Source organism: Diabrotica virgifera, chromosome 6 (assembly GCF_917563875.1).
Source record: "Diabrotica virgifera virgifera chromosome 6, PGI_DIABVI_V3a".
NCBI classification, from domain to species: Eukaryota; Metazoa; Arthropoda; class Insecta; order Coleoptera; family Chrysomelidae; genus Diabrotica; species Diabrotica virgifera.
The window spans coordinates 179,101,011-179,128,946 of record NC_065448.1 but is presented as its reverse complement, the minus strand read 5'-3'; the positions used below and the strand labels follow the sequence as shown (position 1 = coordinate 179,128,946).

General features: G+C 34.4%; 1 protein-coding gene across 1 annotated transcript in view; it reads right to left on the bottom strand.

Moving 5' to 3' along the window:
- The window catches only part of LOC114328177 (sodium- and chloride-dependent GABA transporter ine), a 218,285-nt gene extending 203,806 nt beyond the window's left edge, over positions 1-14,479 (bottom strand). Inside the window, exon 1 of the mRNA XM_050654379.1 lies at positions 13,722-14,479. Coding sequence (XP_050510336.1) covers positions 13,722-14,278 — 557 coding nt within the window. The 5' untranslated portion in view covers positions 14,279-14,479. The remainder of the gene's footprint in view (positions 1-13,721) is intronic.
- Between the last annotated feature and the right edge of the window lie 13,457 nt (positions 14,480-27,936).

Genomic DNA, 27,936 nt, shown 5'->3' with positions numbered 1-27,936 from the left:
TAACCCCCCACCCCAACTCCGTGTGGGGTCGTGTTTGGTGCCATTCGATAGATTTTTCAAAAACATTGAATAAGTGTATTATTCAGTTTTTCGATGTAATGTTCATTTAGCGAAATATCGCGGGATTCGTATTTAGAATTTTAAATTTACCCCCACCCCTCTCCGTGGGAAGTCGTATTTGGTATCATTCGATAGATGTTTGGAAAATATTGAGTACTTATTTTTTAGTTTTTCGATCTGTCATTCATTTCGCGAAATATTCGCTTTTTTCTTGTGAAACTTTGGGACCCACCCATTTCCTTACTACCCGCTCAAATCGTCAGATTTTTAAATATACACTGTTTTGGATGTACTTATCTTAATCTGACGATTTAGAGTTTTTCTAATAGTATGGTATAGTTAGACTCAAACCCAGACATCCAAAGTGAAAGTTATCCTCCAACACCAAATTGTTCTATATGGTCCACATATTGTTCAGAAAAAAGTAACACCATTTTGAGCGTCGGGTTTGGGGGGGAGAGGGGGGAGAAATCTGCAAATTCGTAGTTTTTTATGTTTTTCGTCAATATTTCTAAAACTAAGCGGTTTAGCATGAACAACCTTCTACACAAAATTGTTCTACATTAAATTTTAAATAAAAAAGGCCCTATGCATAACCCTTCTAAAATGAACGGTTCCAAAGTTACGGAGGTAGTATAGTATAATTGGTCCAAAAAAAGGCCTAACCCAGGCATCCAAAGTAAAAGTTTTCCTTCAACACCAAATTGTTCTATATGGTCCACATATTGTTCAGTAAAAAGTTACACCATTTTAAGCGTCCGGTTTGGGGGGGAGATGGGGGAGAAGTCGGTAAATTAGTAGTTTTTTTAAGTTTTTCGTCAATATTTCAAAAACTATGCTTTAGCGTAAGGAATGTTCTATAGAAAAATGTTTTACATAAAATTGAAAACAAAAAAGGTTCTATACATAATTGCTATAAAATCAACGGTTCCAGAGTTACGGAGGGTGAAAAGTGGAGGTATTCGATACTTTTTATATTTACCGATTTCTCCCTCCATCTCCCCCCCAAACCCGACGCTCAAAATGGTGTGACTTTTTTCTGAACATTATGTGGACCATATAGAACAAATTGGTGTTGGAGGATAACTTTCACTTTGGATGTCTGGGTTTTTGGTATAGTTATATCATAAATATTGCCCAAAAAATATAAAAAGTATCGAAAACCTCGACTTTTCACCCTCCGTAACTCTGGAACCGTTGATTTATTAACAATTATGTATAGAACATTTTTTGTTTTAAATTTCAAGTAGAACATTTTTGTATGTAACAATATTTACGCTAAAGCATAGTTTTAGAAATATTGACGAAAAACTTAAAAAAACAACTAATTTACCGGCTTCTCTCCTATCTCCCTCCCAAACCGGACGCTCAAAACAGTGTAACTTTTTACTGAACAATATGTGGACCATATAGAACATTTTGGTATTGGAGGAAAACTTTTACTTTGGATGTTTGGGTTAGGCCTTTTTTGGACCAGTTATACAATACTACCTCCGTAACTTTGGAACCATTCATTTTAGAAAGATTATGCATAGGGCCTTTTTTATTTCAAATTTAATGTAGAATAATTTTGTATAGAAGGTTGTTCATGCTAAACCGCATAGTTTTAGAAATATTGGCGAAAAACTTAAAAAACTACGAATTTACCGATTTCTCCCCCCTCTCCCCCCCAAACCCGACGCTCAAAATGGTGTGACTTTTTTCTGGACATTGTGTGGACCATATAGAACAATTTGGTGTTGAAGGATAACTTTCACTTTGGATGTCTGGGTTATGCCATCTTTTGGATCAACTATACTATACTATAAGGATAGTTTTTTTTCGCCCCCCCCTTAACGAACTCCCCTGCATTAAGAGCCAATATATGGTAGAGGTATATTTTTAGGGTACAAGGTTTCTTCCCATGTAATAATCTGACGCGCTCGAGTAACTGCAAAAATCCCCGTTCGGCTCCCCTACCATTAATTACTAGCGTTACTTGCCATGTCGTGTGAGTAGGATTCTTGTATAATTATTTGCCAATTAGTATTATTATTATGCTTATGATTAGTATTTGACAATTCTTACAATAATTGTACTAGTAACCCACTCACACGACATGGCAAGTATACGCAAGTAACGATTATTCGCCAAGTACACTAGACATTTGAGCCGGGCTTTAGAAGATCGATATGGAGGATACATTTTTTGCTGCTTTTCGTTGTTAACTTATATGCATATCAGTCTTCAGTTGCCATCTTTCATATATAGTTTTGTTCTTTATTCATCTACTTCTTTTCGACTTGATCTTCTAAGTAGCCTTCTCTTTCTCCTACCTAAGGGACTCCATTCTGTAATTGTTCTAAACTTCAATATAATCGAAGGAGTCGAAGGACTCAGGACGCAAATTACAAATAATGAAGTCGGGTTGGAAGAAAAAAGATACGAATCCCAAAGATTGTTCAGATGTTCATATTGTTCAGATAAAATAGATGAGGCAATGTAAAGAAGACATTTTAAAACTTTCCTCAAGATATTGATTGTAAGGATAGAAAGAGGGAAGAGTTGAGAGACGGTATACAGTCAAAGCTTTGGAAACCCTTAGTAGTAATAGTAGTTTAAGCCGGTTTTTTTTATTTTCACTTTCTCTTATGATAGCTTCTAAAACTTTTAGTGATGAAATGATTCGAGTAGCTTCCAAGACGAGTTAAATATGAGCTAATACATAAAATATATGGTGGGGACCATAGAATAAGATTGCCCAGAATAACGTGTAGATAAATATGTACTAAAGTGCAGCTAGAAAAATCTCTTTAGACGTGATATAAAAAAACGAACGTTTTAAATTGATTAAACAAAGAGTAAAACGTCAAAAACCGGTAGAGAACATCGGAATTTTATACGAAATCGAAGAAATACGCATCATCTGATGCAAAAAAAGCAATGTTGTGTAATTTGACACATATTTGGCTATGGGTCCAGCCAGTGGATAATGATTAAAAGCATAATTTTTTAATCTGAAATCTGTTGACTTCTCTTTCCTTATCGTGAAAGTTTCTGCTCAAAACAATTGTTCCAGTTCGCTGATATTTTTATCAACCTTATTTCTTCTTAAGAAGTAACTTTTTATAGTAAATATTTTGTTTACACTAAATTAAAGTCGCATCGATGTTTACTATTTCCATAAAACTTATTTTCTGCCCCATTTCTTTTTTATTAAGTTTCATCCGCTTGATGAGAACTTTGGAGTATTCCTGCTAGTCTGCCGATCATAAATAAAACGAAAAAAGACGATGGCTAACAAAGTTCAGCGTAATATAGGTACAACTAATTTTAACTTTAAAACTGCAAACGGAACAATTCTAATGAAAGTCTTTAAGTAATGTGTCTGCAGAACTTCCATAAACGAATACGACAGGATTAATCAGAAACAAATATTATTAGAAAAAATTGAGGCTAATTTATAGTCCAAGTAATGAAGCTTAAAATAGGATAAAACCTCGCAATTTTTACAGAATTGATCGATTTGCTTGAAAATTTGAGGATAAGTAGTGGATAGCCCAAGGATCAAAATCTATATGATGCCGTAAGGCGCTTTTACCATGGGGGTGGTTGCCACCCGATCTCGTGGGTAGAAATTTTTCATTATATTTTGACCACCAACGTTGGTAAAAATATTCATTCTAAGCAAAAAATATTTTATACATTTTTTTGATAAAGTTAATACTTTTCGATTTATTCGCTATCGAAAATATTAGTTTTATATCGAAAAAATCAATGTTTTTTATCAGTTTTCTGCTAATAACTCAAAAAATTTTTGTTTTATCAAAACAACTTTACCTAACAAAAATATACCTTGTGAAAAAATAAACAAAACGTTTTTTTTTTAATTTTCTTTAAGATCAATAGTAATCGAGTTATACTTTTTTTATATGTTAGCTCTTCTTCATCAAATGCTAAATATTGTAGTTTTTAAGTCAAAAGACGGATAAACTATGCATTTTTCGAGGATAACTTGTTCAAACTAATTTAAAGTATCTAAAAATATCTATCTCCAGAAATAAAAAAATCTCTAGCTCCAAAATTAATTGGCTTATAATGAAAATAATGTCAGTCCCTTTTTTTTTTCAGCGAAAAAGTGATCGGGAACAACTTCATAATCACCACCCTAATTAAAATTATTCATTGACCTTATTTGGTCTTCTTTATTTGTGTATTATTAATAGGTTCTAATAGGAGTTTGACTAGATTAATTACTTTTTTAAAAAATAGAGTTAAAAGCTATGTAATAACGAATTTTTGTATTTTGGTAAAATATGCCCTTTTCTTCAGAAGAGAAAGATTAGTATCAGAGATACGAAAAAATATTTAAATATGAAATTGTAGCTTATTTAACTCCCAAGAATTTGGCTTGTAACCATTTTTTCGACGGCAAAAGTTAAGTGAGCTATTCGCAATTAAAACTTGTAATAACATGCAAAATCTACCTTTACCAACCCTTTCAAAGTCACTTCTTTTTGCGACTGAGGATTTTAAAAAGATTTATAGGCTATAAAATATTTCTAAAATAGGATTATAGACCTTGTAAAAACCTACAAATTTTTTTTACCAAACTTTTTAAGATAAAAATAAAAATGTTATGGTTAAAAAATTTAAATATTTTTTTGAAAAAAAAAAGGAGAAATCCTATTGAAAGAGTAATAATATAAGTTAGCGGTAATTGTATTAATTGGCCTTATTCATTCTTTTTTATTTTTGTATTATTAATAAATTCTAGAAGTTTTACTGGATTAGAATGATTAGTTTTAAAAAATGGAGTTAAAAGCGAATAATGAATTTTTGTAGTTTGGTTAAAAATGCCATTTTCTTCAGAATAGAAAGATTAGTATCAGAGATAAGATACGAAAAAATGTTTAAATATGAAATGGTAGGCTATTTAATTTCCAGGAACTTGGTTTGAAACAATTTTTTCTACGGCAAAAATTGAGTGAATCCTAAGTGAGTACTTATATCGAAAAACATTGATATTTTCGATATAAAACTAACATATTCGATAGCGAATAAATCGAAAACTATTAATTTTATCAAAAAAATGTATAGAACATTATTGGGTCAGAATTACCGTTTTTATTAACGTTTGCGGTCAAAATATAATAAAAAATTTCCACCCCTCGAGATGGTGTGGCAACCAACCCCATGGTAAAAGCGCCTTTCGGCATCATATAGAATTTGATTCTTGGACTAGCCACTACTTATTCTCAAATTTTCAAGCAAATCGATGAATTCTGTAAAAATTGCGAGGCGAAAAGCTTCGGTCCCTGGACTATTATCCACAAGGAAGAATTCCCTGTAGGTGGCTGTATACCATTAATTACAAATAAATTTCATGGAAAATATCCTTTACAAAAGTATATTTATTTAAAAAAAAAACCTAAAAAGTGCTACAATTATCACAGAACGTGTTCGCTTTCTAAGAAGAGCATCACCAGTATTCTTACAGGCTTGACATGCTGACCCACCAAAAATACATGGGTTAAAACCTTTTAAATGTTGACTAAATGTCTTACATTAGAAAATTAATTAAGAAATCCAAAGGATAGATACAATCCCTAAGAATATAGCTCTGGGGCATTATATGACTCCCACGAGTTACGTGGGTTACTAAGTGAAAAATACTATGTATTCACATTGAGAACGGTGAGTGGCAACTGAAGTGGCACTGGAGTCAATTTTTGTTGACATTGGTATCACATATAGGTACTCAACAACAACAAATTGTCGGTTATACACACATTTTATCAACACAATTTTCTTTAATGTTTTTGAACACGATATTTGGAGTGGAAATCGAAAAGTCTAGTATTTTTTAGATAATAATGTAATTGTCCTTACAACCAAACTGTGGCTAGTCCCATGTAAATATAACATTAAACTTACAAGACCTTCAGAACGTTCTTCTTCTTACGGTGTCGTGCACCTATTATAATGCGTTGGCGAATTATCTTAAGGTGAGACATTTGTCTTTTGCAACATGAAAAACACGCAATGCAAATTCAATGCAAAAAAGTTCGCCAGTGTTAGTTATGCCTGTCCAGTTCTTTATATTTCTCGGCCACGACATTTGTTTGCGACCTATTCCTGTTTTGCCCCCAATATTTTCTTAGATATCCACAAGGAAGAACTTCCTGTAGTTGGCTATATCCTGTATACCATTAATTACAAGTGAAATTTAATTAAAAATTTTCCTCTTGGTTAAAGGTATATTAGTTTAAAAAGCTATAAAGGGCTACAAACATAGAAATAAAACGTTTTCGCTCTGTAACAAGAGCATAATCAGTGTTACCTAAAATAAGTATAACCACATTCATTAAAGTAAAATGTTAAAGTTAAAATGATGACCAAGGTAAAAGCAAAGTTTGGTTATACTTACAAGAACATGGTGAGCCACCCAAAAAATACAAAGGTCAAAGCCATTCAAAAAACGGACAAAAGTCTTATATAAATGAACACATCGAAAAATCCAAAGGATGGATAAAATTCGTAAGAATACGGCCCTAGGGCAACATATGACTCCCACACGTGGTAAGTGGGTCAAAAGGTAACTAGGTCATTATGTTATAAGAGGTGGCAGGCAACTAAGAGATGAGACTTCAAAAGCGAATCTGTCTGATGTCAAGACGACAATTTTATTGTCAATGATTGAAGTTTTATGAAATGTTGGATACGCAGCTACCAATATTTCATAAAACTTCAATCATTGATAATTGTCGTCCTGACATCAGACAGATTCGCTTTTGAAGTCTCATCTCTTAGTTGCCTGCCACCTCTTATAACATAATGACCTAGTTACCTTTTGACCCACTTACCACGTGTGGGAGTCATATGTTGCCCTAAGGCCGTATCCTTAGGAATTTTATCCATCCTTTGGATTTTTCGATTTGTTCATTTATATAAGACTTTTGTCTGTTTTTTGAAAGGCTTTGACCTTTGTATTTTTTGGTTGGCTCACCATGTTCTTGTAAGTATAACCAAACTTTGCTTTTACCTTGGTAATATAAGTTCTTAGCCTAAATATTTATAAAATATTACCGTTGATCCTATACTGGATGTTTTTAAGTTTAAACTAGATTAAATATCCAGAATTATTTAGTAAATTTTCTGTTTATGAGAAAGTCAACTCTTCCTACTGCAGTATAGTTCATACTAGTAAAACGAATGTCATGATCATGATTTTGCTTGTCCTTTGCCAACAACGTTGTACGGAGGACAAAACAATTAAATAGCATACATGATTATACATTGTAATGCAGATGAATATTATCAAGATGCTCATGCATATGTCTCAAGAAGTGGTACTTTTTCCTAATCGACAAAATGACAATTTTATCGAAAGCGCTCACCTAAAGAAATAAATTACTTCTTACACACTTTGATAATATGTATACTATTTTTTCAATTCCTTCAGATATTGATTTATTTATTCTTGTAGATTATATTGACAATGTAATAAATTTGTAAGGAAAAATCTCTTCTCTATGCAATAGCTAATAAGGAAAAACCAGAAAGGATTTTCTTATAGGGACTGTTGCCTTTGGCAATGTAAATATAATTACATTCAATATAACTTGCCGTAAGTCATAAGTTAGGCATATATAATTTTCTTTATTGATAATAATATGATGGTTTCTCCATTATTAAAGAATCGTATATTATAGAAAACATATCTGAGAATTGTATTGACGTCTTAATTATGCATCCTTTTTGGGTTTCACTAAATATGGCTAAATGGGTATAAGTTATAAATAGATTTGAATGTAATAATATTACTAATATGATCTTTAATTAATTTTAGAATGATTTAATAGGTTAGAATCTATTGGTTATACTTCTAATAAAGTGTTTGTACATTTGTATTTAAGTAGTGAGATGGGTCTGTAGTTTTTTAAGTCTCTTTTGTCTCCTTTTTTGAACAACAATGTTGTAATTCTCTCATTCCAATGGCGAGGTACATATTTCTGCCTTGTGCCGGCATCGATTAAATAGGAGTTTTAACTCCTCTATAATAGCTTGGTTACCTTCCTTAAGCATTTTATCAAGGATACCTAGGATGGACCGGCAGCTTTGTTATTTTTCATATGAGATAGGGCGGTTTCGATTTTATGGTCGTCTATATCGGGTAAAATTTCAGATTCACTTTTTTAATTTTCCTTTTTATATTCTCTTTTAAGTTATTATCACGCTCATGTTTTGTGTCATATAATGCGCTATAGAAAGATTTAACTATATTTGTTATTTTCCTGAGTCGTTTTGCTCCGCTCTATTTTTGTTTTTAAGTGATATTATTACGTTTTTTTTTCTAGTGATGGTTGTAGACATTTTACTCCACGATACCGTTGTATCACTTTCTCTACTTGTGTTTCATTATATTTTCAGATGTCTTTCCTTACCTTTCTTTTAATGGTTTTGTTTAATTCTTTATATTCTGTGCTGTATCTACTGTTTGTTGCTAGAAGTTGTTGTCTTTTTTCCATGAGTTTTCTCGTTTCTCCGCTTATTTTGTTGTCTCTTTGTTTCGTTTTCTTAGTAACCTTTATTCCTGCTTGTGTAAGGTTATTCTTTAATTTAGTGTTAATCGCATTAATGCCTATTGTATCATTTAATATTAGGTTTTCCTTAATGATTTCTCTGAACGCTCCACCATTTTCTTTTAATTATTGTTGGTCCATTATTGGTTGTTTCTTAATTCTTCTATTTCTTTCTCTTTTCTGGTCAATGCATATTCGTGCTCTTAAGAGTCGATGGTCACTTTCCGTGGTGAAAGAATTCAACGCTGTGATGAACATTACTTTTCTGCACTGAATTTACTTACATATTGTGCTTTTAATGCCCAATTATCGTTATTTTCATGAGTTCTTCTCTACGGCTTGCGCCAGCTTATCCAAATATTGCAGCAACTTTAATCATTAAATACATGTCATCAGGAGCTTCAGATAAAAATTTTGAAATTTCTTCTTTGGTGAAAATTTTTGCTTTTTTGGCGTGAATCCTACGTTTTTTTTTTTCTTCAAACATGCTCTTAACTTAAAATAATCGCCTATATTGACATTTTTTCAATTTTTAATACTGCCTTGAGCATGGAATAGCGTGACCACAAAGTGTTTGGTTTGCAGCTTTTGGATAGACTAATAAAATAAGCTAAAAACGCTTCTTCTTTTAAGCTATTTACACTTTTTTCTTTACACCAACACATAAAAGTGTTGTATTCTTTCTTGTACCTGTCTGCTGGTTTTTTCCGGTAACAGATCAATATTATTGACAACGTCGAGTATAGATGGGGTAGTTTTTCGCCACTTGATGCCATCTAAATCACTGAATTATTTTAAAATTCGTAAGTAAAGATGCGTGAAAATTAAAGTGTGTGACGTGCTTTTTGACAATAATTGCTTTTTTGACATCGTTGCTATGACTTTAAAATATTGAAACCTGTATTGATATACACCATTCATTGCTGTATAACAGGTATTTGGGTACCGCATTTAGGCACCGCAGGTTATTTTTTATTTCAATTAATTGATTATTGGTTATTTTTTAAACGCTCGTAGAAAAAAATTGTTCCTAACTTTTGCGGAAAGTCTCTTTTCCGCACTCGGCTGCTTGCCGAACTTCGCTTCGCGTCGTTCGGCAAACTGCAATCGCGTGCGAAAAGTATGACTTTCCGCACTAGTTAGGAAAATAACTAGTATTTTATATGAAGCTTTTCCATATTTAACAGGTTGGTTTTACGTTCTATCCAGGGCACGCGTAGAATTCTTCTGTAAACCCACAACTCGAAGACTTTGATCTTATTTCTATCGATTTTTTTGAGAGTCTATGTTTCAACTGCATACGTAGGGTCGAATCTTGGAAGTCTTACAGGTAAGAGTCTGTAGTTAGTGAATGCGCTCAAACGAAGGAGAGTTCAAATTGCTTGCATTCAAGAAACTAGGTGGAAAGGACAAAGAGCAAAAGAACTAGTTGAAGGATACAAATTGTGGTATGCAGGGAGTAGTAACACTAGAAATGGAGTTGGTAAAATTGCTTATAGTGAAATGAAAGATAACGTAGTGGAAGTTGTAAGAACGAGTGATAGAATGATGTCAGTGAAATTTGTAATTGATAAAGAGGTATTGGATGTTGTGTGTGTGTGTATGCTCCTTAAACAGGTCTCGGTGAAAATGAAAGAAGAGCTGTCTATGACCAATTAGGAGACATCCTGAGTGATATTCCGTCAGAGGAGGAAGTTATAATAGGAGGTGATTTCAAAGCACATGTGGGCCAAGCCAAGGCAGGATACGAAACAATACATGGGGGATTAGGCTTTGGAACTACAAATGAAGCTGGAGATGATATGCTTGAATTAGCAACAGCGCTAGATTTGGCGATTGTTAACACATTCTTTAAAAATAGAGAAACTCAACTTATTACGTACAAAAGTGAACAACATCAATCCCAAATAGACTATTTCATTATAAGGAAAGAAGACATACGTGAATGCAAGGACTGCAAGGTAATAGTTAGTGAGACAGTAAGCCAACAACATAAGCTGCTTGTTCTGGACATCGAAGTAAAAAGTGAAACTAAACAAAAATATCGGAGAGTACCACAAAAAATCAAGTGGTGGATTCTAAAAGATGAGAAAGAAGCTCTATTCAGGAAAAGAATAGTAGAGAAAATATGTTGGAACATGAAAGGAAGCCCTACTACAATTTGAAGAAAAATGGCCAGTAGTATTAGAGAGACTGCTATTTAAATACTGGGGAAAACGTCAGGAAAAAACGTTTGAGGATAAACAGACGTGGTGGTGGTCAAACGAAGTTCAAGGAAAAATAAAAGAGAAGGGAAAATTATATAAAAAGTGGCAAGAAACCAGATCCAACACAGATCTTCAAAACTATATGGTCGCGAAAAAGGAAGCGAAAGTAGCAGTAGCGAAAAAGGAAGCGAAAGTAGCAGTAGCAAAAGCTAAAGCAGAAGCGTATTCAAACCTATACGATCAACTTGATACCATGGAAGGCGAAACGAAGATATATAAAATAGCCAAACAGAGAGCAAAGAAAGCAAAAGATTTTAATCAGATTAGATGTATCCGAGAGGAAAATAATAACATACTAGTTCACAAAAAGGATGTCAAAAGCCTGTGGAGTCAACGGAGACAATAGCAGCAATGGTCACCAAAATAACAAACGAGGAAGTGGCTCAAGCGCTTCAAAAAATAAAGAAAAGAAAAGCGGTAGGACAAGATGATATTCCTGGGGAAGTACGGAAAGCATTGGGAGAGACAGGAACAAGGTGGCTAGCAGGTTTATTTAATAGAGTTATGGAAGTTGGACAAATGCCAGATGAATGGAGAAGCAGTATACTAGTACCTGTCTACAAAAACAAGGGAGATATACAGCAGTGTACAAACCACAGGGCTATAAAACTGCTTAGCCACACCATGAAAATATGTGAGAGAGTAATTGAGAGACGGATACGTGAAGAGACCGAAATATCCGAGAATCAATTTGGCTTTATGCAGGGCAGATCAACAACAGACGCAATTTTCATTATAAGGCAGTTGATGGAAAAATATAGAAGTAAAAAAACAAACGCTCATATGGTATTCATTAATCTTGAGAAAGCATATGATAGAGTTCCTCGAGAGATTCTGTGGTGGGCACTCAATAAGAAAGGAGTCCCTGGTGAATATGTAAAGATTGTGAGGGATATGTATGAGGGAGTAACGACTAGTGTTAGGACAGGTGTGGGAGAGACTGATAAATTCCATGTGAAAGTAGGATTGCACCAAGGCTCGGTGCTTAGTCCGTATTTATTCTCATTAGTTTTGGACCAGATAACAGTGAAACTACAAGGTAACATTCCATGGCGCTTAATGTATGCTGATGATGTCGTGTTAGTAGGAAATAGTAAAAGAGACTTAGAACAAAAACTGAAACAGTGGACACGAGCTCTGGAGGAAAAAGGTTTAAAACTTAGTAGGACAAAGACATAGTATTTGGAAGGTTCATTTAAAGATGGAGTTACTACAAACAAAATGGTATCGTTGGATGGTGAACTAATTGTAAAAAGCAATAGTTTTAAGTACATGGGATCGGTATTACAGAGTAATGGAGAAATAGATGGAGATGCATGCAGTAGAATTAGGGCTCGATGGATGAAGTGGAAGGAAGCGAGTGGTGTGTTGTGTGACAGAAAGTTCCAATGAAGCTGAAAGGAAAATTCTATAAAACAGCCATAAGACCGGCTATGATGTACGGAACTGAATGTTGGGCAGTGAAAAAGAAAGAGGATCAATGAATGCATGTGGCGGAGATGAGAATGCTTAGATGGATGAGTGGAGTGACAAGAAAGGATACAATTAAAAATGAGTATATTAGGGGAAGTCTAGGTGTGGCACCAATTGATGCCAAAATAAGAGAGCATAGGTTGAGATGGTTTGGTCATGTTCAACGTCGAGACGTTAATCATCCAATACGAAGAGTAGCTGAAGTGCAGATTCCTGAAAGGAGTAGGAGAGGAAGACCAAAGAAGACGTGGGGGGAGACGATTAGGCAGGACATGTTGGTAAAGGGGATTAATATTGATATGACCCAGGATAGAATTGTGTGGAGAAATGCAATTAGGGAAGCCGACCCCGCATAAGGATAAGGCAAAGAGAATGATGATGATGTAGCAATGGGAAAAATAAGGGCATTGACCAACTTGAGTTTATTATTTCTTGTTACTGTTCGATCTTTCGTAACAAGACGTAACAAACTTGTTGAAATGTTTATGATCGCATAATTCAACTCATAAGCTGGACCATCAGAATACCCAATGAAGCAGTGTTGAGAAGGATGAACACCCGACCTCGTCTTGTACACACAATATAAATAAGAAAATTTCATACTTGGACATATTATAATGAGACAAGAGGAATATGAGCAGCTGCAATGAAGAATAAAAAGAAAGAAAAATGGACGAAGAGACATATATGTAGAAAATATGGATCATGGTTGAAGACATAACAGAATACTGAGATCAACACATACTCTAACGAGTAAAGCTTAAACATAAATTTGCCATGATAATTGCCGGCCTCAAAAGAGTTGGCAGGCCAGGGAAGGAAGACATTAAATATTTTACATTTTGTAACAATTTTTACAACAATTCATCAAATATGTGAATAAACTGATGATAATACTCAAAAATAAATGTCAGTGAACTTTTACAGCTGTGTAACTAGACTTCATACAGAAAGATTACTGGATTAAACAGATGTAATACTTTTGCCGTTATGTCGTTTTTAATTTAGTGTAAAGTTTGTTTTGCCACATGTTTTCTGAAAAATTACTCAATGACAACTTAAAATAATTCATTAACGTCTAAATCATTGATTTTTTTTTAATGTTTAGTTGTTGCTATTTTGTCCGTTATGTTAATTTAGAGAATTCATTCAAAAAGTCTATTTTTGTCATAATATTTTGATTATCTCAATGTAATGAATAAAAAGACCGGTATAATCGGCATTAATTATTTCAGTAGGTCAAAAGTTATGTAAATTTACTATACTATTATTTACATAAACTACCTATTTACGATAATAAATACATCGGACGTCCGATAACTAAAATACATAAAAATATAATCAAAATGGTACTCACGTTGGAGGATTAACAATATTAAACAACTCCACCGGTGATGTGGGAACTCTCCTAACAATCATCTTTTTGCCATCAGTCGACCCCATATACACCGATGACCATGACCTGAGTGACGCGGCGTCAGAAGACTTAGAAACAATCCCTGACTCACTACTAGGAGGTTTCTGACCCAAATCACCCAATAAATGATGGTAATTCTTCAGAGACCTAACGCTATTGTTTCTCCTAAAGTTAGGGCTACTTTGGTGCGAGGAAATCGAGTTAAAACTATACATAGGAATGTCTTGGTGAGTTTTGGGCGCTTTATTGAACGAACCAGCTGACGATGGTAACTTATGTTCTACAGGCTCCTTAATTTCTTTAATTTGTTTAGGTTCTAGGGGTTCTATAGGTTCTATATCACAGTCGTTTTCTTCTGTCTCTTCAACAGCTGGTATGACTTCCACCTCGTGTTTCAACAGTCTTTTTATCGGCATGTTGTTGGATTTTATTTCCTTCATAACCAATCCAACGTCTTCCATTTTCGAATGTTTATGATGAATGTTGTTTTCGTACATTTTTTGTGTTTCTAAACCAAATTACGATTTCATATTCTCGGTTGTACTTTCCAATTGCATGATATCACTCGAGTGTAGATAAGATTGTGAGTTATAACCTAGATTTGTGTTCAACAATCGCGCACATCGCTCTCACTGAACGTTATGAGTTGTCACGGCGCGCTGTGTACCGTCGTAGCCGCGAGACTGACTATTTTAACCTTTCGTTTGGTATAAAATACAAGCAAAGTCCCACTCTTCTGGCATAATTATCTTTAGTTCTCGGTTTTTAATTCATGTTATCTTTGATTTGAGATTTGTTAATGATTTATTGTACTTATTTTCTTGCGTTTTTTTAGACGATAGCAAATATTAGAAATGTTTAAATTAAGATGTAAGTACAGTAGGTATCAACTGTTAATTTAACGTGAAGTTTTCAGACTATTTTTACTAATCCAGGGGGATCAACGAAATCAGGAGTTAAAATAGTAAGTGGTTGAGTGCTCGAATATATGAATTTTGCCGAAATAAAAGGCAGATATCGAGTTTTATTTAATCTTGCCCAAGTATACTTTCGCTATCTAAAGCATCTTCAGGGGCATTTCGTCAAAAAAGGAAGGTATCCTCGAATGTCATTAAAATTTGTCTGAATTATGGTGGCAAATTATCTTAATATACCCGAGATTAGTGTCCCGAAAAGATTGGTCATAAATTATATCACACATTCTGGGGTCAAAAATAGTTCGATTGAACCTAACTTACCTTAGTACAAATGTGCTCATAAAAAAAGTTACAGCCCTTTGAAGTTACAAAATGAAAATCGACTTTTTTTAATATATCGAAAACTATTAAAGATTTTTTATTCAAAATCGACATGTATCATTATTATGACAGGACAATCTTAAAACAAAATTATAGTGAAATTTGTCCACCCCATAAAAATTTTATGGGGTTTTTGTTCCCTTAATCCCCCCATACTTTTGTATACGTTCCAATTAAATTATTATTGTGGTACCATTAGTTAAACTTACGATTTTTAAAACTTTTTTGCCTCTTAGTATTTTTTCGATAAGGCAGTTTTTATCGAGTTGCGGCTTCTTTTTTAATATGTTTACATACAAATTTTATGGGGGTTTTGTTCTTTTAAACCCCCCCAATGGTTGTGTACGTTCCAATTAAACCCTTATTGTGGTACCATTAGTTAAACACAACGTTTTTTAAACTTTTTTGCCTCTTAATATTTTTTCGATAAGCCAGTTTCTATCGAGATGCAACTTCTTTTTTAATATATTTACATACAAACTTTATGGGGGTTTTGTTCTTTTAAACCCCCCAAATGTTTGTGTACGTTCCAATTAAACCCTTATTGTGGTACCATTAGTTAAACACAGTGTTTTTAAAACTTTTTTGTCTCTTAATCTTTTATCGAGATGTGGCTCGATACCTAAAAACGAAAATATACCAAAAAATGTAAATTATAAATAAATTTTCAGATTATTAACAGGTCTCTATAATCGTACTTAACCATATACAAATATGTGGTGGATTCGACAAATATTCAAAATATGTCGATAAAGACTGGCTTAACCAAAAATACTAGAAGACAAAAAAGTTTTAAAAACATTGTGTTTAACTAATGGTGCCACAATAATAATTTAATTGGAACGTACACAAAAGTTTGGGGGGCTTAAAGGAACAAAACCCCAAACAATTTTTATGGGGTGCACAAATTTCACTTTAATTTTTTTTAAGATGTTGCTGCCATAAGAATGCCACATTATGTCTATTTTCATTAAATAATCTCTAAGAGTTTTCGATATACGAAAAAATTCGATTTTCATTTTGTAACTTCAAAGGGTTGTAACTTTTTTTGTATGCACTATTGTATATAGGTAAGTGAGGTGCAATCAACATATTTTTGACCCCAGAATCTGTGGTATAATTTATGACCAATCTTTTCGGGACACCCTGTATAACATATATTTACTTAGCATACACTACACAAAGGACAAACAGATAAAATTTGATTTCCGGTACTTGGGTACTTCTACATATTGAAGATGGAGGTACCCTCATCTTCAAAATGTAGTAGTATCCCAGTACCGGCCAGGCCCGCCGAGAAGGGGGTAAAGCCGGTACATATTACCGGGGCCCGGCGATATAAGGGGCGGGGCCCGGCGATATAAGGGGCGGGGCCCGGCGTCGACCAGACCAAAGACGTAATTTTTCCCGTTTTTTTACTCTTCACTTTATGTGCATAATGCGTTTAATTATTACTCTGCTATATTTAATATCGAGGGGTTCAAGCGAAAACCCGATAACTAACAAAACCATTGTTTAGAGATAATCGCGAATAAAGATTTTAGGAAGTTTGAAGAAGATTTAAAATCATCATAGGGAGTTTTATCAAATATTTGTTATATCCAAATGGTAGAGAATTTAATATTTAGTTAGAATAATTTATTTTAAGTTTAAGTTATAAAAACCTCTTTACAAAAAAAAATAAAACGTGATATTTATCGGGTTTTACCTCGTTGAATGAGTATAACATTTGACTTTATTGGTTTTTATTTTGAATTTTTTTAATTATAAAATCAAAGTTAATTGTATATTATTCCAACAAAACTAAATTAATCTGCATTCTTTTTAGAAAATTAAAACGTAAATGTTCCGATTCTTCTCACATCATTACGTCTGGAATTCGATTTACGATATAATTACCGGTTTATAATTTTGTTATTCAAGCATGCACCCCTTCTGGAAAATATTTTCTTGGCACATCTTTATCAAATTGGTTTTCTTTGCTTCACTTATTGGAAAGGTACTTTTATACAACTTTGGTAAATTGCCCGGAGCTGGTAAGTCTATGGTTGCTTTTTGGGATGAAATTTGTTTTACCCCTTTTAGGGCGTAGAGTAGGAGTTTTTTTTTTAGTTCAAACCAATATCTTCTGATAATTTTATTAACTGGTTACCGTTTTCCGCTATTGTACTCTTTAGAATATCATCCAGTAGAATCACTGTTGGCTACAGCATTTATTATATCATTTGAGAATATACACACCGTTTTTTTTTTAACTTTTGACACACTGGAATTCATTCATGGTAAGCTAGTGGAAAGAAACATTTCTTACCAAATGTTCGTTCCTTTCTTTGGGAAGTTTTAGGGACAGTCTAGTCCTAATTAGTTTAACAGTTATATTTTACAAAATAAAAAAATGTCTAGACTAAACTACTACTACTAGACTCCAGTAATTTCTACAGGGTTTCAATAGTCTTCAGACAACTTTTCAGTACACTTAAATTTAAATTTACTACAATTCGTATATATGTTACAGTTCAAGTTGATTATCCAGTTGGAGTTAACTCCAACTAGTTGGAGTCAACTCTAACGGCTGGTTTCAGGTCCATGTCACCAGCCCCCCCTTTTTCGATTTGAGGGTCAAAAAAAAGCTCATTCGTTTGTATTGCGTTAGTACTGGATTGTATCACCCTTCATTCGTTTGTACTACCCCCACCCTTTTAAATCTGCCTGGAGGGGCTGGTGACATGCCATCCCCCCCTTTTTCGATTTGAGGGTCAAAAAAAAGCTCATTCGTTTGTATTGCGTTAGTACTGGATTGTATCACCTTTCATTCGTTTGTACTGCCCCCACCCTTTTAAATCTGCTTGGAGGGGCTGGTGACATGCCATCCCCCCCTTTTTCGATCTGGGGGTCCGGGATGGGTATGTTCGTTTGTACTGCGTTAGTATCGGATTGTATCGCCCTTATTTTGTTTGTACTGCCCCCACCCGTCTCGATTGGCCTGGGGGGGCCAGTGACATGCTACCCTCTACTCTGCACTTTTTGCCTTCTGAATGTCGAAAATAGGCTATTTCGTTTGTACTGCGTTAGTACTGGATTGTATCACCCTTCATTCATTTGTACTGCATCCACCCTTTTAAATCTGCCTGGAGGGGCTGGTGACATGCCATCCCCCCTTTTTCGATATGGGGGTCCGGGATGGGTATGTTCGTTTGTACTACGTTAGTATCGGATTGTATCGCCCTTATTTTGTTTGTACCGCCCCCACCCGTCTAGATTGGCCTGGGGGTCAGTGACATGCTACCCCTCTACTATGCATTCTTTGCCATCTGAATGTCAAAAATAGGCTATTTCGTTTGTACTGCGTTAGTACTGGATTGTACCGCCCTGATTTTGTTTGTACTACCCCTACCCTTCTACATTTAAAACAGAGAAGGATTAGTGCTAGGAGTAAGGACACAAAATCAGCCAAACCTTGCACATGGTAACACCGCGGGTGTAAAATTTGGTAAATTCGTCAAAAATGAAACGAATTAAATTTTGAAACTGAAAAACAGGCTTGCAAGCCACTCTACACTCTCCATGGGGAATGGAAATTTACCCCCTCAGATGGATCTCGGAGTAGTAGCGATTTGAAAAATGGTACATGTATTTGTTGGAAATATTTTGAACACAATTTTCAATCAGAAATCAGAGCAGCGACCTTGTCTTTTCCTACTAGGAAGAAATTTATCCATCCCCTCAATAAATTTTACAGTTTCAGACGCTATCGATATGAAAATCAAAGATCTTATGCGGCGCATCCCGAAATGCACTCTTCGTTGTACAATTTCAACCTCTCTGGATAACTGATTAACTGAAACATACATACGGCAGAATTCATTGCAATCGAAAATTATTAAAAGTATTTGGAACATTAAATGAAAAATTCCCACAATCAATATCTTTCTTACCATCTAATGTCAGAGACCAGATAACAATAATTGCCGCTGCTATGTTATGGTAATTTGTTTTCTAGAAAGGTTTGTATTGTTCGTTTATGACTGCAATAAGATTCAGAATTTCCGTATTTCATTTGTAAAATAAATGTAGTGTCAAAAACTTGCTTATACATTTGACGCACTGTCAGTCAACGTGTTAATTGACTCTACAGATTCAGTGCCAAAATGAGACATTTTTATAGAAAAATATTTGCAAGTATATTAAATGCCAAACTGACCTATTAAATAAACAATGACATTGCAATTTTCGATTTCTACTATGGAATTATCGCTGTATAGACCAGACGGATTTGTTTTGAGGTGGATGTGAGAGGTCGCATTCCGATTTTTGCAGATAAAATTAGGTGACAACTTCAGTAATTATAATTGACTTATCCTCCTTCTCAAATATGTTTGGAACATTATTAAAAAAATTTTAATATTTAAAAATTTCGAAAAACATCGATTTTTTTCAACTTTCATTGCTTGTAACTTAAAAACGATTCATTTTGGAACAAAGTCATAGGAAAATAAAATAAAGATAATTGAATTTTGTATGATATACGACACGACTGGTATAAAATATCTTAAATGATTATCCTTTCTGCAAAATAGCAATAAATACAAAATAAGAGGGCAAAATAAGCCTCTTTTTATTCAATGTTTTTCAACCACTTTGGTTGCACTTAGAACCTTCGTATTTTACTTAGAAAATTCTTACAACATACTCAATCCGTCCACCAAATTTCATTAAAATCGACATAATAGATTTTGCATAATAATTTTGCAATCTAAATTTTTTTAGAAAAAGTTCAAATTTTTTAAAAACTTTCTGAACAAAAAGTGGACCTGTTAGAAGTTTGCTAATCTTTTTACATATCGAGAGGTACTTTACCAATCCAATACACTTTACAAAATTAAAATCGGATTATTTAAGCGGCCTCAGCACTGTTTTAAGGATATAAATAATTTTTTTGCTTATAAACAAATATAGTGAGGACGTTTGAGTTGGAATAAATTCATTTTCTCTAGAATGGGCAACTCTGGAGATAAATCCCTAAACAGGTCGATTTTTATATTTAAATTATAATTTTTGGGATATCTATCATACTACTAACGTCATCCGTCTGGGTGTGATGACGTAATGGATGCTTTTTTTAAATGAAAATGTGGGTCGTGTGCTAGTTTATTTGAAAGATTATTCAATTCTCTATTTATTACATAATTATTTATACAGGGTGCCCAAATTTTTTTTTAATTAATTGAGACAAACAGAAGAAAGTATTTAAGTTAGTTAATTCGAGATACATTTTACTGTTGTCCTAAAACAGAAAAAAATGTGTATTTGATAAATAACAGAAGAATGAGTTTATTCGTATTTATTAACTCAAACGTCCTCACTGTATTTGTTTATAAGCCAAAAAATTGTGAATAACTCTAAAACATTGCTGAGGCCGATTGAATAAACCAACTTAAGTTCTTTAAAGTGTATTAGATACGTAGGGCGTACCTTTATATGTAAAAAAATTAGCAAACTTCTAAATAATGGTCTACTTTTTGTTCAGAAAGTTTATAAAAAATTTTAACTTTTTTAAAAAAATTTAGATTGCAAAATTATTATGCAAAATCTATTAAGTGTATTTTATAGTCGTATATCATAAAAAATTCAATTATCTTTATTTTATTTCCCTACGACTTTGTTCCAAAATGAATCGTTTTAAAAACGATTGAAAAGTTGAAAAAAATCGATGTTTTTCGAAATTTTTAAATATTTGAATGTTTTTATTAATGTTCCGGACATATTTGAGAAGGAGCATAAGCCAATTATAATTACTGAAGTTGTCACCTAATTTTATCTGCAAAAATCGGAATGCCACCTCTCACATCCACTTCAAAACAGATCCGCCCTGGTCTATACAGCGATAATTCCATAGTAAAAAAATCGAAAATTGCACTATCATTGTTTATTTAATAGGTCAGTTTGGCATTTCATATATTTGCAAATATTTTTCTATAAAAATGTCTCGTTTTGGCACTGAATCTGTAGAGCCAATTAACACGTTGACGGACAGTGCGTCAAATGTATAAGCAAGTTTTTGACACTATATTTATTTTGCAAATGGAATACGGAAATTCTGAATCTTATTGCAGTCATAAATGAACAATACAAACCTTTCTAGAAAACAAATTACCATAATATAACAACGGCAATTATTGTTATCTGGTCTCTCGCATTAGATGGTAGGAAAGACATTGATTGTGGGAATTTTTCATATAATGTTCCAAATACTTTTAATAATTTTCGATTCCAATGAATTCTGCCGTATGTATGTTTCAGTTAATCAGTTATCCAGAGAGGTTGAAATTGTACAACGAAGAGTGCATTTCGGAATGCGCCGCATGAGATCTTTGATTTTCATATCGATAGCGTGTAAAACTGTAAAATTTATTGAAGGGATGGATAAATTTTTTCCTAGTAGGAAAAGGCAAGGTCGCTCCTCTGATTTCTGATCGAAAATGGTGTTCAAAATATCTCCAACAAATACATGTACCATTTTTCAAATCGGTAGCGTAGAACTACTCTGAGATCCATCTGAGGGTGTAACTTTCCATTCCCCATGGAGAGTGGCTTGCAAGCCTGTTTTTCAGTTTCAAAACGTAATTCGTTTTTTGACGAATTTACCAAATTTTACACCCGCGGTGTTACTATAATAGTTTTGGCTAATTTTGTGTCCTTACTCTTAGCATTAATCCTCCCCTGTTTTAAATGTAGAAGGGTAGCATGTCACTGGCCCCCAGGCCAATCTAGACGGGTGGGGCGGTACAAACAAAATAAGGGCGATACAATCCGATACTAACGCAGTACAAACGAACATACCCATCCCGGACCACCATATCGAAAAAGGGGGATGGCATGTCACCAACCCCTCCAGACAGATTTAAAAGGGTGGAGGCAGTACAAACGAATGAAGAGTGATACAATCCAGTACTAACGCAGTACAAACGAAATAGCCTATTTTCGACGTTCAGAAGGCAAAGAGTGCAGAATAGAGGGTAGCATGTCGCTGGCCCCCCAAGCAAATCTAGACGGGTGGGGGCGGTACAAACAAAATAAGGGCGATACAATCCGATACTAACGCAGTACAAACGAACATATCCATCCCGGACCCCGTGATCGAAAAAAGGGTTCCCCTCCAGTCAGATTTAAAAGGGTGCGGCAGTACAAACGGATGAAGGGTGATACAATCCAGTACTAACGCAGTACAAACGAAATAGCCGACTTTCGACGTCAGATGGCAAAAAGTGCAGATTAGAGGGGTAGCATGTCACTGCCCCCCCCCCCAGGCCAATCTAGACGAGTGGAGGCGGTACAAACAAAATAAGGGCGATACAATCCGATACTAACGTAGTACAAACGAACATACCCATCCCGGATCCCCATATCGAAAAAGGGGGGGATGGCATGTCACCAGCCCCTCCAGGCTGATTTAAAAGGGTGGAGGCAGTACAAAAGAATGAAGGGTGATACAATCCAGTACTAACGCAGTACAAACGAAATAGCCTATTTTCGACATTCAGAAGGCAAAAAGTGCAGAGTAGAGGGTAGCATGTCACTGGCCCCCCCAGGCCAATCAAGACGGGTGGGGGCAGTACAAACAAAATAAGGACGATACAATCCGATACTAACGCAGTACAAACGAACATACCCATCCCGGACCTTCAGATCGAAAAAGGGGGGGATGGCATGTCACCAGCCCCTCCAGGCAGATTTAAAAGGGTGGGGGCAGTACAAACGAATGAAGGGTGATACAATCCAGTACTAACGCAATACAAACGAATGAGCTTTTTTTTGACCCTCAAATCGAAAAAGGGGGGGATGGCATGTCACCAGCCCCTCCAGGCAGATTTAAAAGGGTGGGGGCAGTACAAACGAATGAAGGGTGATACAATCCAGTACTAACGCAATACAAACGAATGAACTTTTTTTTGACCCTCAAATTGAAAAAGGGGGGGCTGGTGACATGGACCTGCTGGTTTCAGTAAAAGTTTATTATAAATATAAAATGAAGATTTATATTCAACATTTACTAGTAAAAGTAGACTCCAACTAGGAAAAGTATACTCTTCCCAATGCCATTTAGTAAAAGTTGATTCTTATTCACACAAACAGCCGATTCTAGAAATTAAATGTTACTGAATATGTTCAAATTAGTCTAGGCTTTATCGTCGCCCCCGTTAGGTAAATTATTCCAGTTCGATTTTTTGCACAAACTTACTCAAAAAGAGGTCCTTATAACGAATCCACAGGGTTTCAGATGGTACTGTGGTCGAAAAATTGTTTAAACAATTTTTTTAAACAAACTCACAAAAAAAATTCATTTACGATAACTTTCTTTACATCGTTTGGGTCATTCGGAGCAAAAGAGGTCTTTTGTGATTTTTCTGTAAAAGTTATTGTTCTCGAGTTATACGCGATTTAAAATTTGCAAAATACGAAAATGACCATTTTCAAGGCTTAATAACTCAGTTAAAAATTATTATTATGAAAGTCCGAAAGTCACCAAATAAAATTTTAACGACTCCCCTACAAGATACTGAAGAAATTTTTGTTATTATTTTGTTACTAAGCAGTTGCATATTTTTGTGAAAGTCCGAAAGTCACCAAATAAAATTTTAACGACTCCCCTACAAGATACTGAAGAAATTTTTGTTATTATTTTATTACTAAGCGGTTGCATATTTTTAATTATTAACAATGAGCGGTAGGAGCGTATTGACGCAGCTATAAATGTGAGTGCGAGTGAGATGCATCATTGCATCATTTTGACATTTAAAAATTCAAACTTCTGTCAAACCACAAAAGTGTCAAAACTTTTTTTGGAATTTATTGCTCACATGTCATTACCATCACAAGGCGAAAGTTCTTCTTCTTGTGGTGCTTTCTCCTTTAGTGGAGGTTAGCGACTACACTGGCAAATCTGTCTCTGTCCAATGCGGCTCTAAACAAAGATGTTGAATCAAGGCCGGTCCAATCTCTGATATTTCTAATCCATGAAATCTGGCGCCTACCGGGACCCCGTTTTCCTTCAATCTTACCCTGGATGATCAGTTGCGTGAGGCGGTACTTTTCGTTTCTCATTATGTGTCCCAGGAGTCCCAGGTAGCTAACTTTTCTGACTTTAATGATTTTTAGCAGTTCCCTATCTGTAGCTATTCTCCTCAGAACATATTCGTTGGTGGTGTGGGTTGTCCAAGTATTTTCAAGTCTCTTCTATAAAGCCAGAGTTCAAAGGCGTCCAACTTGTTCATCAGTGTTGTGTTGTGTCCAGGTCTCCGTTCCATACAAAAGTATTGAACACACATAGCAATGCAGAAAACGACATCTAAGGCTGATATTAATGCTACTGTTACAAAATAAGCTTTTCATTTTGATAAACCCTTGTCGGGCTACCTCTATTCTCGCTCTTGACTTCTTGTTTATAATAAAGTTGATTGTTGCACCAGCAACCAAGATATTTGTAATGGCTTACGTATTAAAGCTGTTGGTGTTTCACATATTTATTGGAAGAGGTAAATTTTTGTTCCTTGATATTCTTATAACTTTGGTTTTCGCAGTATTGATCTTCATCCCCATTTTTTCACAACTCTCAGTAACCCTATCACACAGTATCTGCAGACTATGGTCCGAATCAGTCATTAATACTGTGTCATCTGCATAGCGGATGTTATTTACTCTCTAACCGTTTATCCTGATTCCTTCTGAAGGGTGCGATAAAGAGTTCGCAAATATTACCTCAGAGTAGACGTTAAAAGTATGGGTGATAGCACACAACCCTGTCTAACACCTCGTTGTATTTCAATTGGCCTTGACGTATTACCATTGGTCTTTATGATTGCTGTCTGATTCCAATAAATAGCCTCTATAATTTTAGAATCTTTTTTGTCGACCCCGATGTCGTTCAATCTGTCTATTAAATAGTCCAAGAAGAAGGTCTAAGTTTTCCTCGTTGATTAACTTCAATAGCTCAGCTGGTATTTCATCTTTTCCTACAGATTTGTTGTTTTTTAGTTGACGTAGAGCATATTCCAGTTCGGACTTCAGTATTGGAAGACCTTCGTCGTTTTCGGTATTTAATGTAGGAGGTTCTCTGATGTCATAGAAGAGTTCTTTTATATAGTCTTCCCACATGTTTATTTGTTCTTCAGGGCTTGAAATCAGTTTGCCTTCTGGGTTGATTAGATTATTTGGTCCTTGTGAGTATGTCGTGCCTGTGAATTCCTTGAGTTTCTTATACAGATGGAAGTCATCATGTTTTTATATAAGTTTTCGATTTCTTCACATTGGTCTGTCATCCATTTTTGTTTTGCAATTTTTATTTTTTGGTTAATGGTTCTATTTAATGCTTTGTACATTGCTTTGTGCTGTTTGCATTTTCTTCTTTCATCTATTAAATCCAATATTCCGTGGTCACTGTTTTGTGAGCATGTCAGTTGCCGTTGCAAGGGCGTGTCTGATTTCCTCCCGAAGGCGAAAGTTAAGGATGTTTAATTTTATAAAAGTGTGCTAAAAAACAGTGCGAAAAAGTAAAACCCATTTAAAATACATTGTTACTTCAGACACACTTTAAACTCTTCATGTACTGCTATCTATATTTACAATTTTCACACAATAAAACCTTTACATTTTACATAATATGAGATAGAGTAGATAAAAATTATTTTTGTGAATTTGGTTAACAAAAATTGGTTAAACAATTTTTCGACCGCGGTACCGATGACACCCTTTGTGTATTTGTTATAAGGATTGTTATACGGATGTATTTCTTTGAGTAAGTTTGTGCAAAAAATCGAATCAGAATAATTTACCTAAAGGGGGCGACGTTACAGACTTTACTAATAAGTAGTTGAAACGGTCAAAACAAAGAAACGCACACACATTAAAAATGCACTTGAGATTCTCCTATAATTAACATTTACTGAATCAATCCAGGAAGAGTCAACTCCAACTAGTAAAAGTTGATTTAAATTTTTAAAATCAACTTTTACTGCTCGTTTCAGTTGGAGTTGACTCCAACTAGTTAGAGTCAACTCTAACTGAGAATCAACTTGAACTGTAACATATATATACAATTCGAATGGTACCTTGGAAGCTCCGAGTTTGTTTTTCATTATAAATATAGCCCCATTCTAACCGCTTTTTTTTGTTTTCGTAATATTCAAAATTGTCAATTTACGCCATCATTTACTGGGTTTTCGCAGGAAAAAAGTGTGCTGAAATTTAATAAACTTTCATAGTCTAAAATTGTTTATCGAATTTTCGCATGAATATATTTTGTCAAAATGAACAATTTTGTAATCTTCATCTCCGATAAAATTAATTATCAGTTTTTAACTTAGACATATTTCTAATAAAATTAGTAACATTACACAGGAAAAAGAAGATAAATGATTCTACCGGATTCTCATATTATAAATATGTTTACAGCAAAGTATTTTTATCAGTAAAGTTATATATCGGGTTAGTGTTATTTGAAAATATGAGGTAACGGTTTTTACCATGTTTGGTTTTTATTAGTTATTGTGCTTAAAAATGTTAATATCAAATAATAACATTTACCAGTGGTGGGAGACGTGTTTTTACTACACCAGAAATAAAAATATCGGATTTCATAATTTTTGTATTTGTCGGGTTTTCGCTCGAACCCCTCGATATGACCTTTACCTCTGTTTTGCAATATATTTTATTGTTTTATTCTAAAAACGGTGCAAGAAGCCCGCGAGAGTTTTTGATGATTTGTCTGGGCCTAATAGTGACGCTACTGATAATTTTGACCCCGACGAAATATTTCGCTGTGAAATATGTAATATTGTCATATATTGTATAATAAGCAATTTAACCAGAGGATTTAATGCGGCAAATAAACCTCATTCGCTATTTAACATTTTATGGGCATTCCGAGATGAAGATGACGACAATAGGTATGTATTAAGAAAAAATTTGATACATTGCGCGAGTTTCCTAAAGAAGACATCAGTGAAGAATTGATAGATCTTTCATTTAAGACAAATATAACATAACATAACATAACATAACATAATCGATGATCCTCTTATACCGTAAGGTGTCGAGGTGTCTTCTTTACTCGTTATTATCTGCGAACTTACGCCACTTTTTTCGGTCCCTAGCTAATTCTTTGGCTTCCTGTCTCTTATGATTTTATGGAATCTATATATTAGTATGTGTCCTCCAATTTTGAGAATTTCAGCTGGTATGCTATCAATTCCTGCGGCATTTTTATTTTTCAGTGCTTTAATGGCATTCAATATCTCTTGTCTTGTGAGTGGGTTGGTGTTCAATGGAATGGCCCCGTCCCATTCCAACAGTGAAGCGAGATAGGCGCCAACATACAAGAGAGAGGTTCTAGCACTTCTAGAGAGACATGAGAGAGACAGAGAATTTTCAGGTAAAATTTTGTTACAACTACAACGTACCTGACTAGCACTGTCCGATTATCTTCCCTCCTTTACCTGATTATCTTCTATCTCATCCTGGCGCCATTAACTTCGTTTTATGGCGATTCCATCAGTGTTGACAGTTCGTTGGTTCATTATTTTGGTTCTGAACTGACAATTTGTTAACTTACTTAAAACCATGGTTATTAGACATTTGTTTGTAATTGGTCCAACCACAGGCAAGTTTACTTCACTAAATTATAAAACTTTGACACTATTGACATTTATGATTTTTTGACACATAATGCACTAATGGCATTTAAAATTCATAGGTTAATTAAGTTATATTGGCGATTTTTTGTATTTTCTGGCCCATTCCCTTAATTTTTATAGTTTTAGTCTGAATTTTTATAAAAAAAAACAGTTGTTTCTAGAACTCTT